The following is a 14,788-nucleotide window of genomic DNA, read 5'->3' as shown; positions in this document are numbered from 1 at the left end:
TTTTGCTAGGGAATCAATATGCAGACGGATTTGAATTACTCCAGTTTTTTTTAATGGAGAAACTCATTTTGAATAGTTCGGTAATGAATGTTATTTCAGTATATAATGACTTTCTGTCTTTATCTTTCCAGGAAACGTCCTCAGACTGTCCAATGAAAGAAAAAAATGTGGTGCATTATTACAGTAATAATATGTCCATACTCGATGTTCACCAGCTTCCTATAATACAACCAGAGTGTTCTCCACCCTCATCCCCAAGTATCTCATCCCCTGGAACTCCAGCAGAGTCAAGTAAACCTGACCCATCAGTTGAATCACCAAAGATCAAACATCCTCTCCCTCTGGATGAAAAGCAATTTGAAGAACATCAACCGCAAATGAAGAGATGGCGTGGAATCCGTTGGAAACGTTTGGAATTTAAAGTCATATTTCATAAAGGGAAATATAAACACTTCTCACAACAGGAAATTGAAGAACTCATTCAGAAGTTAGGGACATCATTAAAACCAGACCCCATGCCCAAGGACACTAGGAGGTGCTGCTTCTGTCATGAAGATGGTGATGGATTAACAGATGGGCCAGCAAGACTTTTGAACCTGGATTTGGATTTGTGGGTCCATCTAAACTGTGCATTGTGGTCCTCTGAAGTTTATGAGACTCAAGCAGGGGCACTGATAAATGTGGAAGTGGCTTTTCACAGGGGACTTACCACAAAGTGTGCTTTTTGTCAAAAGACTGGTGCCACAACAGGTTGCCATCGAGTTCGGTGCCCAAATACCTATCATTTTGCATGTGCTATCCGTGCCCGATGTATGTTTTTTAAAGATAAGACGATGCTTTGCAGTCAACATAAATTGAAAGGAGCAAATGAGCAGGAAATTCGGTGTTTTGCTGTTTACCGCCGTGTCTACATTCAAAGAGATGAGGTGAAGCAGATTGCTAGCATTGTGCAGCGTGGCAAACGCAGCCATATGTTCAGGGTTGGTGGACTGATTTTTCATGCCATTGGTCAGTTGCTCCCCCATCAGATGCAGGAATTCCACAGTGTAACAGCTCTTTATCCAATTGGATTTGAGGCGACTCGAATTTATTGGAGTATGCGATACACTAACAAGCGTTGCTGCTACCACTGCACCATCAATGATACTAATGGGAAACCAGAGTTTGATATCCAGGTTATTGAACAAGGACACGAGGATCTGATTGTTAGTGATTGGACACCACAAGGTACTTGTTTATAATTGTCACGTGTACAAAAGGACAAATCATGTTCAGCATACATAAGTTTATAGAGCTAAAATATTTCAATAGCTTCAGCAGTTTAGAAATACATGATAGCCCCGTCAGTCTTCCTCATTTAAAAATATCACCAGGAAGTTGCATCTCATTTTTTACTTTGAGTGCAGTACTTTGTCTTCCGTTTGTGAATTTTAGTTTCTCAAACTGTGTAGCTGTTGGCTTTCTCTCCTAAATTTATAGTATTGGGTGTATATATTCCTAATAATTTAAGCTATTTGTACTGTTCTTTAAGCACACTGGTCAGACACAATGAATCAATGGCAGCCTTCTGTTCTTTTGATTCTGATCTGCATAACTAATTATTCTGATAATGTCAAAAAATGCACTTCAGTTTCATTTTCAAATGCTTCTCATGATTTCCTTCATTGCTTGTATGGTCAGCTGACCTCTTCATAATAAGACAGAAATCTGTGGTACTTTGACCATAACAGAAAAGTGTTTCTAGTTTCTCACTGCTGATCTGTTGAAGTACATCAGTGCAAACTGCCATGCTCTCTCTCCTACACTGTCTTATCACCAGCTTAGAATAGCTATGGCAAGAATTAGGAAAAAGTTAATTATTTGTTCTCCAGATCAATAATTTGGTTATTTGCAAGCAACAGGAGCAAATAACTTGAAGGATAGGGCTTGGGTTGGGATGGTGAAGTACTTTGAAACTTAGTATTTCTGACACAAATATTAAGATGTTGGACCATACCTAAAATATCCAACATATAATTTTCTACTTGTGCCCATCTTTTTTTTTCAGGTGTTTGGAACAGAATTCTTGAACCTATTGTGAGGCTGCGGAAAGAAGCAGACATGCTAAGACTTTTTCCTGACTATATCAAAGGAGAGGACATGTTTGGCCTGACAATCCATGCTGTCCTGAGGATTGCAGAGTCGGTAGGAAATAACTGCAGATTTAGATTGAGAAATATGTATTCTTGAAGGACTTGTACTATTATTAGTTCAGCATGTGATTTTTGCACTTCAGTCTGCTATGCACATAATCACCCTCCACTGAAGAAACTAATAAATACCATAAGAAATGGCAAGTGATTAGGTAGAGAGAATAAATTGTATAAATCTACAAGCAAAGGTTTATCACAAATTGCATCTCTGGGAAGGAAATACATGAAGAATGGCAGTGTGCCATTGTAGTGATGAAACAGGATGTCCAAAATGGACCATAGAGTGGAATGCAAAAGTTTGGGCACCCCTGGTCAAAATGTCTGTTACTGTGAATAGCTAAGCGAGTAAAAGATGAACTGATTTCCAAAAGGCATAAAGTTAAAAATGACACATTTCTTTAATATTTTAAGCAAGAAAACATTTTTATTTCCATCTTTTACAATTTGAAAATAACAGAAAAGGAAAAGGGCCCGAAGCAAAAGTTTGGGCACCCTGCATGGCAGTACTTAGTAACATCCCCTTTGGCAAGTATCACAGCTTGTAAACGGTTTTTTTTGCCAGTTAAGAGTCTTTCAATTCTTGTTTGGGGGATTTTCGCCCATTCTTCCATGCAAAAGGCTTCTAGTTATGTGAGATTCTTGGGCCGCCTTGCAAGCACGGCTCTTTTGAGGTCTATCCACAGATTTTCAATGATGTTTAGATTGGGAGACTGTGAGGACCATGGCAAAACCTTCAGCTTGCGCCTCTTGAGGTAGTCCATTGTGGATTTTGAGGTGTGTTTAGAATCATTATCCTGTTGTAGAAACTATCCTTTTTTTATCTTCAACTTCTTTACAGACAGTGTGATGTTTGCTTCCAGAATTTGCTGGTATTTAGTTGAATTCATTCTTCCCTCTACCAGTGAAAATGTTCCCCGTGCCACTGGCTGCAACACAAGCCCAAAGCATGATTGATCCACCCCCCGTGCTTAACAGTTGGAGAGGTGTTCTTTTAATGAAATTCTGCACCCTTCTTTCTCCAAACATACCTTTGCTCATTGCGGCCAGAATGTTCTATTTTAACTTCATCGGTCCACAGGACTTGTTTTCAAAATGCATCAGGCTTGTTTAGATGTTCCTTTGAACCTTTTGAATACAAGTTTTTGGCCGCAATGAGCAAAGGTATGTTTGGAGAAAAAAGGGTGCAGAATTTCATGAAAAGAACACCTCTCCAACTGTTAAGCACAGGGGTGGATTGATCATGCTTTGGGCTTGTGTTGCAGCCAGTGGCATGGGGAATATTTACTGTTACAGGGAAGAATGAATTCAATTAAATACCAGCAAATTCTGGAAGCAAACATCACACCGTCTGTAAAAAAAAAAAGCTGAAGATGAAAAGAGGATGGCTTCTACAACAGGATAATGAACCTAAACACACCTCAAAATCCACAATGGACTACCTCAAGAGGCACAAGCTAAAGGTTTTGCCATGGTCCTCACTGTCCCCTGACCTAAACATCATCGAAAATCTGTGGAGAGACCTCAAAAGAGCCGTGCATGCAAGACGGCCCAAGAATCTCACAGAACTAGAAACCTTTTGCAAGGAAGAATGGGTGAAAATCCCTCAAACTAGGATTGAAAGCCTCTTAGCTGGCTACAGAAAGCGTTAACAAGCTGTGATACTTGCCAAAGGGGGTGTTAACTAAGTACTGCCATGCAGGGTGCCCAAACTTTTGCTTTGGGCCCTTTTCCTTTTTTATTATTTTGAAACTAAAAGATAGAAATAAAGAAGTTTTCTTGCTTAAAATATTAAAGAAATGCATCATCTTTAACTTTATGCCTTTTGGAAATCAGTTCATCTTTTACTCAGGTATTCACAGTAACAGAAATTTTGGCCAGGGGTGCCCAAACTTTTGCATGCCACTGTATATGCACTGTGAATATATCCAGGAATCGTTTGCGCCTGGAGAGATGGCAAGGAAAATTAGGTCAGTGTGTGGGTTGCTGAGATGAGAGTTGAATGTAGAGGGGATGAGAAGCAGGCCCAAGGCTAGAGAAGTCAGTTTATTTTTGGTTAAAAAAAAATATTGAGATAGAAATAATTCAGGTGTTTTAAGTATGTATGTAGATACAGAGATGTACAAGATCCAGCAAAGCGAACATTGTGATTAGGCATAGATGGAATTATTCATTGAGAATGATCTGGAACTGCTCTAGGATAAGGAGAAGCTGTGCAGAAATGGTGAAGATATTTTTAGATGGAAGATAGTAAATGATAAACACGAGATTCTGCAGCTGCTGGAAATCTAGAGCAACACATACTAGACCGTAAGTCCATAAAGTATAGGAACAGGATTCGGCCCTTTGACTCATCTAGTCAAAAGTCACGGCTGATCCATTTGTCCTCTCGGCCTCGATCTCCTGTCTTCACCCATATCCCTTCTTGCCCTGACTAATCAAGAATCTGACAACATCTTCCTTAAATATACCCAATGACTTGACCTCCACAGCTGCCTGTGGCAATGAATTCCACAGATTCACCACTCCCTGGCTAAAGAAATTCCTCCTCTTCTCTGTTCTAAGTGGACATCTCTCTATTCTGAGGCTGTCCACTCTGATCTTGGATTTCCCCCACCCGAGGAAACATCCTCTCCATATCCATTCTATCGCCACCTTTCATCATTTGATAGGTTTAAATGAGATTCCACCCCCCCACCCCCCCATTCCAGTGAGTACAGGCCCAGAACCATCAAACGCTCCTCATATGATGAACCTTTCAATCCTGGAATCATTTTCGTGAATCACCTTTAAACAGTCTCCAATGTCAGCACATCCTTCCTAGATAAAACCGCTCTCAATACCCCCAGTGAGGCCTCAACATTACTTCCTTGTTTTTGTATTTTAGTCCTCTCAAAATAAGTGCTAACATTGCATTTGCCTACCTCACCACCAACTCAACTTGCAAATTAACTTTTAGGGAATCCTGCATAAGGACTCCCAAGTCCCTTTGCACCTTGGATATTTGAATTTTCTCTCCAACTAGAAAATAGTCAACCTTTTCATTTCTTCTACCAAAGTGCATGACCCGTACACTTCCCAACAGTGTGTTCCGTCTGCCACTTCTTTGCCCATTCTCCTAATCAGTCAAGGTCCCTCTATAGCCTCTCTGCTTCCTCAAAGCTACCTGCCCTTCCACCTACCTTTGTTATCATCTGCAAACTTGGTCACAAAGCAACCAATTCCGTCATCCAAATCATTGTCATATAATGTAAAAAGAAGAGCTGTTCCAGCATAGACCCCTGTGGAACATCACTAGGCACTGTCAGCTAACCAGAAAAGGCTCCCTTTATTCCCACTCTTTGCCTGCTGCCAATTAACCAATGCTCAATCCATGCTAGTATCTTTCTTGTAATACCATGGGCTCTTAACTTGATAAGCAGCCTCGTGTAGCACTTTGTCAAAGGCCCTCTGAAAATCCAAGTAAACAACATCCACCAATTCTCCTTGTTTATCCTGCTTGTTATTTCCAACAGATTTGTCAAGCCAAGATTTTCCCATGAGAAAACCATGCTGACTACAGCCTATTTTATCATGTGCCTCCCAAGTACCCTGAGACCAAATCCTTTACAGTTGACTTCAACATCTTCCCAACCACTGAGGTCAGACTGGCTGGCCTATAATTTCCTTTCTTCTGCCTCTGTCCCTCCTCGAAGAGTAGAGTGACATTTGCAATTTCCAGTCCTCCAGAGCCTTGCCAGAATTCATTGATTCTTGAAAGACCATTACTAATGCCTCTACAATCTTTTCAGGCAACTCTTTCCAAACCTTGTGGTGAAGACCTCTGGTCCAGATGACTTGTCTGTCTTTAGACCTTTCAGTTTCCCAAGCACTTTCTCCCTAGCAATGGCAACTTCATTCATTTCTGCTCCCTGACACTCCTGAATTTCCGGCATACTGCTAGTACCTTCCACAGTGAAGACCAATACACAGTACATATTTAGTTCATCTGCCATTTCCTTCTCCCCATTACTAACTCTCCAGCATCATTTTCCGGCAGTCTGATATCCAGTCTTGCCTCTCTTTTATACTTTATATATCTGAAGAAATTTTTGATGATCTCTTTAATATTATTGGCTAGCTTTCCTTTGTATTCCATCTTTTCCTTCTTCATTCCATCTTTTCCTTCTTCATGACCATTTTTAATTGCCTTCTGTTGGTTTTTAAAAGCTTCCCAATCCTCTAACTGCCCACTAATTTTTGCTCTATTATATGCCCTCTCTTTGGCTTTTATGTTGGCTTTGACTTCTCTTGTCAACCATGGTTGTGTCATCCTGCCTTTAGAATACTACTACTACTTTGGGATGTATATATCCTATGTTCCCAGAAACTCCAGCCATTGCTGCTCTGCTGTCATCCTTGCCAGTGTTCCCTTCCAATCAATTTTGGCCAGCTCCTACTTGTGGCTCTGTATAGTAATTCCTTTTCCTTCACTGTAATACTGATATATCTGACTTTAGCTGTTCCTTCTCAAATTGCAGGGTGAATTCTATCATATTATGATCACTAGCTCCTTTATTGGGTTACTATACCTTTTAGCTCTCTAATCAAGTCTGGTTCATTCCATAATGCCCAATTCAGAATTGTTGATCCCCTAGTGGGCTCAACCATGAACTGCTCTAAAAATCCATCTCATAGGTATTCTACAAATTTCCCCCTCTTGGGATCCAGTACCAGCTTGATTTTCCCAATCTTTCTGCATATTGAAATCCCATATGAGCATTGTATCATCGCCCTTTGACGTGCCTTTTCCATTTCCCATTGTAATTTGTAAGCCACATTCTAGCTACTGTTTGGAGACCTGTATATAACTCCTATTGGGGTCTTTTTACCCGTTTCTTAACTCTGCCCACAATGATTCTGCACCTTCCTATCCTATGTCACTTTTTAATGATCTTGTTTCATTGTTATTTACCAACAAAGCCACCCCACCCCCTCTGCCGCCAAATTGCAGTGTCCTTTTGATACAATGTGTATCCTTGGATGTTAAGCTCCCAGCTATGATCTTCTCTCAGCCATAACTAAGTGATTACCACAACATCACACATGCCAATCTGTAACTGCTAAAAGTTCATCTACCTTATTCGGCATACTGCGTGCATTCAAATATTCAAATATAACACCTTCAGTCCTGTACTCATCACCCTTTTCAATTTTGTCCCCCTTTTACACTGCAATTCATCCTGTTGACTGCATTTTTTCTTTATCAACAGCCTCTTTTTGCTAGCAGTCTCACTACACACTGCCTCTTTGTAAACCAACTACTCCATCCTCAGCCCTATCACTCAGGTTCCCATCCCCCTGCAAAATTAGTTTAAACCCTCCTGAACAACTCCAGCAAACCTGCCTGCAAGGATATTGTAACCTGTCCCTTTTGCACAGGTCATACCTTCCCCAGAAGAGATCCCACGATCCAGAAACCTCCCTCCTGCACCAGTTCCTCAGCCACACATTCATCTGCCAAATCATCCAATTCTTACCTTCACTGGCCGGTGGCACAGGCAGTTATCCAGAGAGTATGACCCTGGAGGTCCTGCTTTTCAGCTTTCTACCTAGCTCCCTAAAGCCTCCCTTTTGGACCTCCCACCTTTCCTGCCGATGTCATTGGTGCCAATATGTACCAAGACTTCTGGCTGCTCACCCTCCCCCTTTAGAGTGCTATAGACCCAATCCAAAACATTCCTGACCCTGGCACCTGGGAGGCAACAAACTGTCTGGGTGTCTGTATCCCATCTTTATTCCTCTAAATATGGAATCTCCTGTCACTACTGCTATCCTCTTCATCTCTCTTCTGAGCCACAGTGCCAGAAACCCAGTCACTGCAGTCCCCTTCAATAGTATCCAAAGTAGTATACATATTATTGAGGGGAACAACCACGGGGTACTCTGTTCTGGCTGTCCTTTACCTTTCCTTCTCTTGACAAGTCACCTGCCTCCTGCAATCTAAGGATGACTAGCTCCCTGTAGCTCCTATCTATAACTTCCTCAGTCTCCTGTTGGAGCCAAAGGTTATCGAGCTGCAGCTGCAGTTCCTTAATACATTCTCTGAGAAGTTACAGCTCGGTGCACCTGGTGCAGATGTTGTTATCTGGGAGAATGGATGTCTTCCAGAATTCCCACATCTCTTGCACACAACAAAGCACAGCCTCTGGAGCCATTCTCATTGCACTAACTATGCCCTAACAGGTGAGGAATGAAGAATAAAAAAGAAGAAACTTACCAGATACTTACCTCACCCAAGCCCGATGAGCCAAAGCAATGGCCCACTCACACAATGGCCGCTTCGCTTTCCCCTTCCTTACTTTTATTTGCTCTTTCTAATTAATCTTATTCACTGATTGGGCACAGTCCAAGGTAGAACTACTGTTTTAAATCTTCAGCCACCTAAATGAAATTGCTGCTGCTTCTCGTGCTCTCCTTCACTGATTGGGTGTGGTACAACTCCTGTGTGCTACAGTATCCAACTGTATACTGTACAAAAGGCTGGAGGAACTCAGCAGGTCAGGCAGCATCTTTGGAGATGAATAAACAGTTGGGTTTTGGGCTGAGACCCTTCATCAGGACTGGAAAGGAAGGAGGAAGATGCCAGACGCAGATGGTGTGGGGCATGGAAAGGAGGACAGATTAGTAGTTGATAGGTGAAGCCACGTAGGTGGTGGAGGGAGATAAAGTAAAAAGCTGGGAGGTGAGGAGAAGAGGTAAGAGAACAGAGTTGGGAATTGAAAAAGGATGAAGGGGAGGGGGAAAATTTCCAGAAGTTGGAAAAAAAAATCAATGTTCATGCCATCAGGTTGGTGGATATCTTGACAAAATATGAGGTGTTGCTGCTGCAACCTGAGTATGGCCTCATCATGGCAGTAGAGAGGCCATGTTCCAACATATGGGAATGGGAACATGGATTAAAATGGTTGGCAACCGGTTAATTCCACTTTTTGTGGATGGAGCAGAGGTGCTTGAAAAAGCAGTTCCCCCAATTTACATCAGGTCACACCAATGTAGAGGAGGCCACATTGGGAGCACAGGATACAGTAGACAACCCCAACAGATTTGAAGGTGAAGTGTTGTCTCACCTGATGGGACTGTTTTGGACCCTAAATGAAAGTGAGAGAGGAAGTGAATGGGCCAGTGTAACAATTCTGCCACTTGTAGGGATATGAGCCAGGTGGGAGATTAGTGGGTATGGGCAAATGGATAAGGAAATCATGGAGGGAGCAATCCCTGTGGAAAGCAGAGTGGGAGGTGGGGTGGGGGTGTGTAAAGGTGTATTTGGTTGTAGGGTCCAGTTGAAAATGGCGGAAGTTGTGGAGCATGATGTGTGGATGCGGATGCTCGCAGGGTGGTAGGTGAGGACAAGAGTATCTCTATCCCTGTTAAAGCGGCAGGAAGATGTTGTGGGCGTGGATGTCCAGGAAATGGAGGAGGTGCTGGTGAGGATAATGATGGAGGAATGGAAACCCCATTCTTTGAATGACATCTCTGATGTTCTGGAAAGGAAAGCCCCATCCTAGGAACAGATGCGGCAGAGACAAAGCAACTGTGACAAGGGAATGGCATTTTTACAGGTAGTAAATGATGCAGGATTGTCTAGTATTTTGTGAAAGCACATTGCACATTTAGACAGAGATGTAACATAAAGATTTTTACTCATGTATATGTAGGATGTAAAGTCAATTCGATTCAATTCAAATCATTTGGGGAAAGTTCATAGGTAAGACCAGAATCAATGGGTATCTTGCAAGCAGAATTCTGGGAATTCAGATAGTCTTTGCTCATGCCATCTTTGGGTGTAACTCATTTGTACAACAGTCTTCCAAGTGGCTACTCTGCTACTGCTGCATCCATTGCTGGATGGGGAGCCAAGGATGTACGGTAAATGCGTTAGATGAAAAAGTTAAGAGCTTAGAATGGGCAGGTTGCATTGTGAGAGAAAGCTGGACAGGCTAGGCTTGTATCTGCTGAAGTTCAGAAAAGTAAGAGGGGACTTGAAGCATTCATGATCTTAAGGGATCTTGACAGGGTAGCTGTAAAGATTAAGTTTTCTCTTGTTAGAGAAATCCAGAACTGGTGGTCATTGTTTTAAATGAAGTGTTGCCCATTTAAGAGTTTAAAAAAGGATAGTTGAATTCATTATCTTTGAGCACTGTGAATCATCAGAACTCTTAAAGGGCAGTGAATTGAATTGACTTTATTTCTTACATTCTTCACATACATGAGGAGTAAACATCTTTACATTTTAAGGCAGAAGTGGATAAATGCTTGATTAAGGGTATGATAGGCTATCTGTTCGGTAGGAATGCATTTTACAAATAAGGAAGTTACAATCAGCCATGATAATATTTGAATAGTGAATGTTCTGTTGCTACTGTTTCTGATTAGTATGTTGGTTTGAAAGATGATGAACTATCAATCTGAGTCTCTGGTAGAGGGCTGTAGGGAATGTTTCCATTGCAGTTAGTGAGATCCTATGGATTTTGACTCCTCTATCACTCGGTCAGGCGGACAGTTTTGATTGTAGTGTTTTTTAATTCAGCAATTTCTGTCTAAATAAAATGATTGAAAGTTGGCAAAAATGGTAATTCGCTTGGCTCGCGAGTGTTTTTGTCCTTTTTTCTAAACTGTAATGTAATTTTGTAAATTCATATTGTGTTTACTTTTAGTTGCCAGGTGTAGAGAGTTGTCAGAACTACATATTCCGTTATGGTCGGCACCCACTCATGGAGCTCCCACTAGCTGTTAATCCAACAGGTTGTGCCCGTTCTGAACCAAAGATTATGACTCATTACAAACGGTAAGTACGGGGAAAAGAAGTTGCTGCTAATGAGGTTAACCACATGTCACAGAAAAGAGAAATTATAAAAAGTGGTGTGTTATGGAATTTAAGTTACTATGGAGTTACATTCTCATGAACACAGCAGTGTTATGTTTCTATTTATTTTGTATTTTGATCCCCTGCTGAAGAATTCTAGCCTAAAGTTACAAAATAATGCAGTTTGATTTCTTTTCTTCAAATGCTGATTGTATTTACTGCTTCTAATTTCCATTGTTGCCTTTGTCTGCTGAACTACTTGACCTAGTAGATTGGAATAGTTTGGGGGCATGATATCCTGTGGCTACCATTTTGGTTTGCCTAACAGGAATACAAGTTTATAGTTTGTTTCTAGTCTTTACTCAATTACACAGTGTGGCATATTATTGCAATTAGTGAAGAGCACCTGGAGAAATATAGATAGCTGGCAAGTTCAAAACTAATTATTTTTAATCATTCAGTATTGTAACTCTTATACTTGCCTCTTAGAGCTACTACATCTCAAGAACAGTTTAAAATTATAAATAAAGTGATTTTTCATGTTGTTTTACTCATCTGTGCAGAGCACTAATACCCCAAAATGTAAATATAGTCTTTTGATCAGATATTGTATTTAAAGATCTAAAGGCTTTGCAACTCTGAAATCAATTTATGCTATTAAACATTGATATAGTGTAGGAATTACAGGATTTAAATTGTACAACTATAAGTATTCTTGTTTTTTTTTTCTGTCCACGTGAAAGGCCACACACCTTGAACAGTACCAGCACATCAAAAGCATTTCAGAGTACTGTAACTGGAGAAATTAACACTCCCTACAGCAAACAGTTTGTCCACTCCAAATCTTCTCAGTACCGCAGACTGAAAACTGAATGGAAAAATAACGTTTACCTGGCTCGATCTCGAATACAGGTGAGTTTAACACCAGCAAGATAAACACACTGCAAAAGGCATACATTAAACAAATTGTAAATTCTGAAATCAAAGTTTGATTTCTTTAATATCTCTATGTTGGCATCTTCCAGCCAAAAACTGATCAATGAAAAGATTTTGATTGAGCAGCTAAACCATTTGAGGACAATCAGGCTCTCAGTTAACCATAATTTTTTCAATGATCTCTTAATATATTTGTACATGTTAAGTTTTTATTCAAGATTCTTGGCTGATTATTTCGCTGTCATGTGCTTTACAGTGTACATGGACACAGGAAGCTGTTCACTTTGGAAGTTTTGTGTATTCTGAAGATCGATGGTGTGGTGGATAGTGTAGTACAGTGGTTCCCAAAGCGGCTGATGGGAATTTCTAAGGGGGCAATGAAGATAAAGGGGAGTGCTCAGTGGAAAGAGGGGGAGCTGAGGAATTAGAGGCTTAATTTAAGAAATGAATTACTTACAAGCATTTGATCCTCAGTACCTCTTAATTAATTACAATGATCACATGATCTCCTCAAATCTTGCTAACCCACTGTTCTTTTAGACTTTGCTCAAAGCTCAGACTGAACTTGAATCAATGAACGATGCGTTACATACACGCACCGGTTTAAATAAACCAGCAGCAATAGACCACGCCTGGAGCCTTGTTTTGATGCTAAAAACCACTATTTACTAGTAACTACTTAATATAGTAACTTAAACCAGGTAAATCACAAGTTAGCGGTGTTATGCATATATATGTGTGTAAATATAATTCCCAAACTCGTTTAAGCTCGGGTGGCAAGGTTTAAAGTCTTACAATGGTACTGTAAGAAAGTTCAGTTCAATGCACGGAGTTGATGGGGGGAGAGAGAGGTATCTGTGAGCCAAGGTGAAAGCCACAATAGGAGAAGAACGAATAAATAGGTGTCATTGGTCATCTGTCATCGGACTCCGAATCCACTCTCAAGTTAACCAAACGTAGCTTATCACAAAGGGTACCGTCTTCAAGGGAAAACTACCACCCAGGCAAGGGTAAACACACCAGTAGCCTCCATAGGGTAGCCCTTCTACACTCTGTGATAGCTACTGATCGATTCTCCTGATAGACCCTTGTGGGCACTCGAAAGCTGTAAGCATCTGTAAACATCAACTGTCCATCATATAACTCCACCTCTTTCCCCATTGCAACCTAGAAGCAGGCAGCAGTACTGTAGTCCATGTCTGTCTGTCTGTTCTCTACCCTCCCCCGCCCTCTCTCTACCCCTCTCTCCACCCCTTGCTTAAGCAGACTTCAGTCATAACGGTGCCTGAGAAGAACGTGGTAACTTGCCTCAATGACTACCATCCAGTAGCACTTACATCCACAGTACTGAAGAGTTTTGAGAGGTTGGTGATTAAGCATATCAACTCCGGCCTGAGAAGCGACTTGGATCCACTCCAATTAGCCTATTAGCACAACAGATGCAATTTCACTGGCCTGGGAACATCTGGACAGCAAAGATGCATACATTACGATATTCTTTATCAATACAGCTCAGCATTCAATACTATCATCCCCTCAAAACTAATCAATAAGTTTCAAGACCTTGGCCTTTATACTTCTTTGTACAGTGTGATACTGGATTTTCTCACTTGCAGGCCCCAGTTAGTTCAGATTGGCAACACACCACCACCATCTCCATCAGCACAGGTACACCATAAGGCTGTGTGCTTAGCTCCCTGCTCTACTTGCTTTACACTTAACTAAGCGCAGCTCCAATGCCATATTCAAGTTTGGTGACGACTCGGTTTATAAGTGGGATATTGAAAGTCTGGCTGAGTGTTGCCATAACAACAACCTCTCACTCAATGTCAGCAAGTCCAAGGAGCTGATTATTGATCTCAGGAGGAGGAAACCGGAGATCCAGAGCCAGTCCTTATTGGGGGATCAGAGGTGCAGAGGGTCAGCAACTTTAAATTCCTCAGTGTTATCATTTCAGAGGATCTGCTCAGCACGTGAAGAGCGATCACAAAGAAAGCAGAGCAGCACCACTACTATCTTAGAATTTGGAAACATTTGGTGTGTCTTCCAAAACTTGGAGAAACTTCTATCAGTGTGTAGTGAGGAGTATACTGACTGGCTGCATCACAGCTTGCTATGGAACTGCCAATGCCCTTGAATGGAATATCCTACAAAAAGTAGTGGATACAGCCCAGTCCATAACTGGTAAAGACCTTACCACCATTGAGCGTATCTACATAGAGCATTGTTGCAGGAAAGCAGCATCCATCATCAGGGACCCCTACTATCCAGGCCATGCTCTTTTCTCACTGCTGCCACTAGCAAGAAGGTACAGCAGCCTCAGGACTCTTATCACCAGGTTCAGGATCAGTTTTTACCCCTCATCAGGCTCTTGAACTAAAGGGGATAACTTCACTTGTCCCATCACTGAACTGTTCCCACAACCTATGGACTTACTTTCAAGGACTCTTCATCTCATATTCTTGATACTTATTTCTTATTTATTATTATTATTTATTTTCCTTTTTTCCACTTTTTGTATTTGCATAGTTATTGAAATTATTAAGTATGCCCACAAGAAAATGAATCCCAAGGTTGTATATTGTGACAAATATGTACTTTGATGATAAATTTACTTTGAACTTTGATTCCAATACACTAATCACACAATTCCTTTGAATTAAGGTATGGTGTTCAATGGGGTAAAGTTCAGTATCTGCCCTTTCAAATGTCATGTATGACCACATTCTGTAGCCCACACCCCAACCAACATATCGCTGACCCTCTTTATGTACCTTTAGGCAGAGTGTCTGGTTTCCCTGAGCTATGATGATGTCGT

At 41.1% G+C, this 14,788-nt stretch overlaps 1 protein-coding gene across 1 annotated transcript in view; it reads left to right on the top strand.

Moving 5' to 3' along the window:
• kmt2d (lysine (K)-specific methyltransferase 2D) overlaps positions 1–14,788 on the top strand; it is a 248,352-nt gene that overhangs the window by 208,921 nt on the left and 24,643 nt on the right. Inside the window, exons 50-53 of the mRNA XM_059955967.1 lie at positions 132–1,227; positions 2,048–2,184; positions 10,886–11,016; positions 11,778–11,946. Of these exons, the coding sequence (XP_059811950.1) occupies positions 132–1,227; positions 2,048–2,184; positions 10,886–11,016; positions 11,778–11,946 (1,533 nt within the window). The remainder of the gene's footprint in view (positions 1–131; positions 1,228–2,047; positions 2,185–10,885; positions 11,017–11,777; positions 11,947–14,788) is intronic.

Source organism: Hypanus sabinus, chromosome X1 (genome assembly GCF_030144855.1).
Source record: "Hypanus sabinus isolate sHypSab1 chromosome X1, sHypSab1.hap1, whole genome shotgun sequence".
NCBI lineage: Eukaryota > Metazoa > Chordata > Chondrichthyes > Myliobatiformes > Dasyatidae > Hypanus > Hypanus sabinus.
This window is presented reverse-complemented; position numbering and strand designations above follow the sequence as displayed.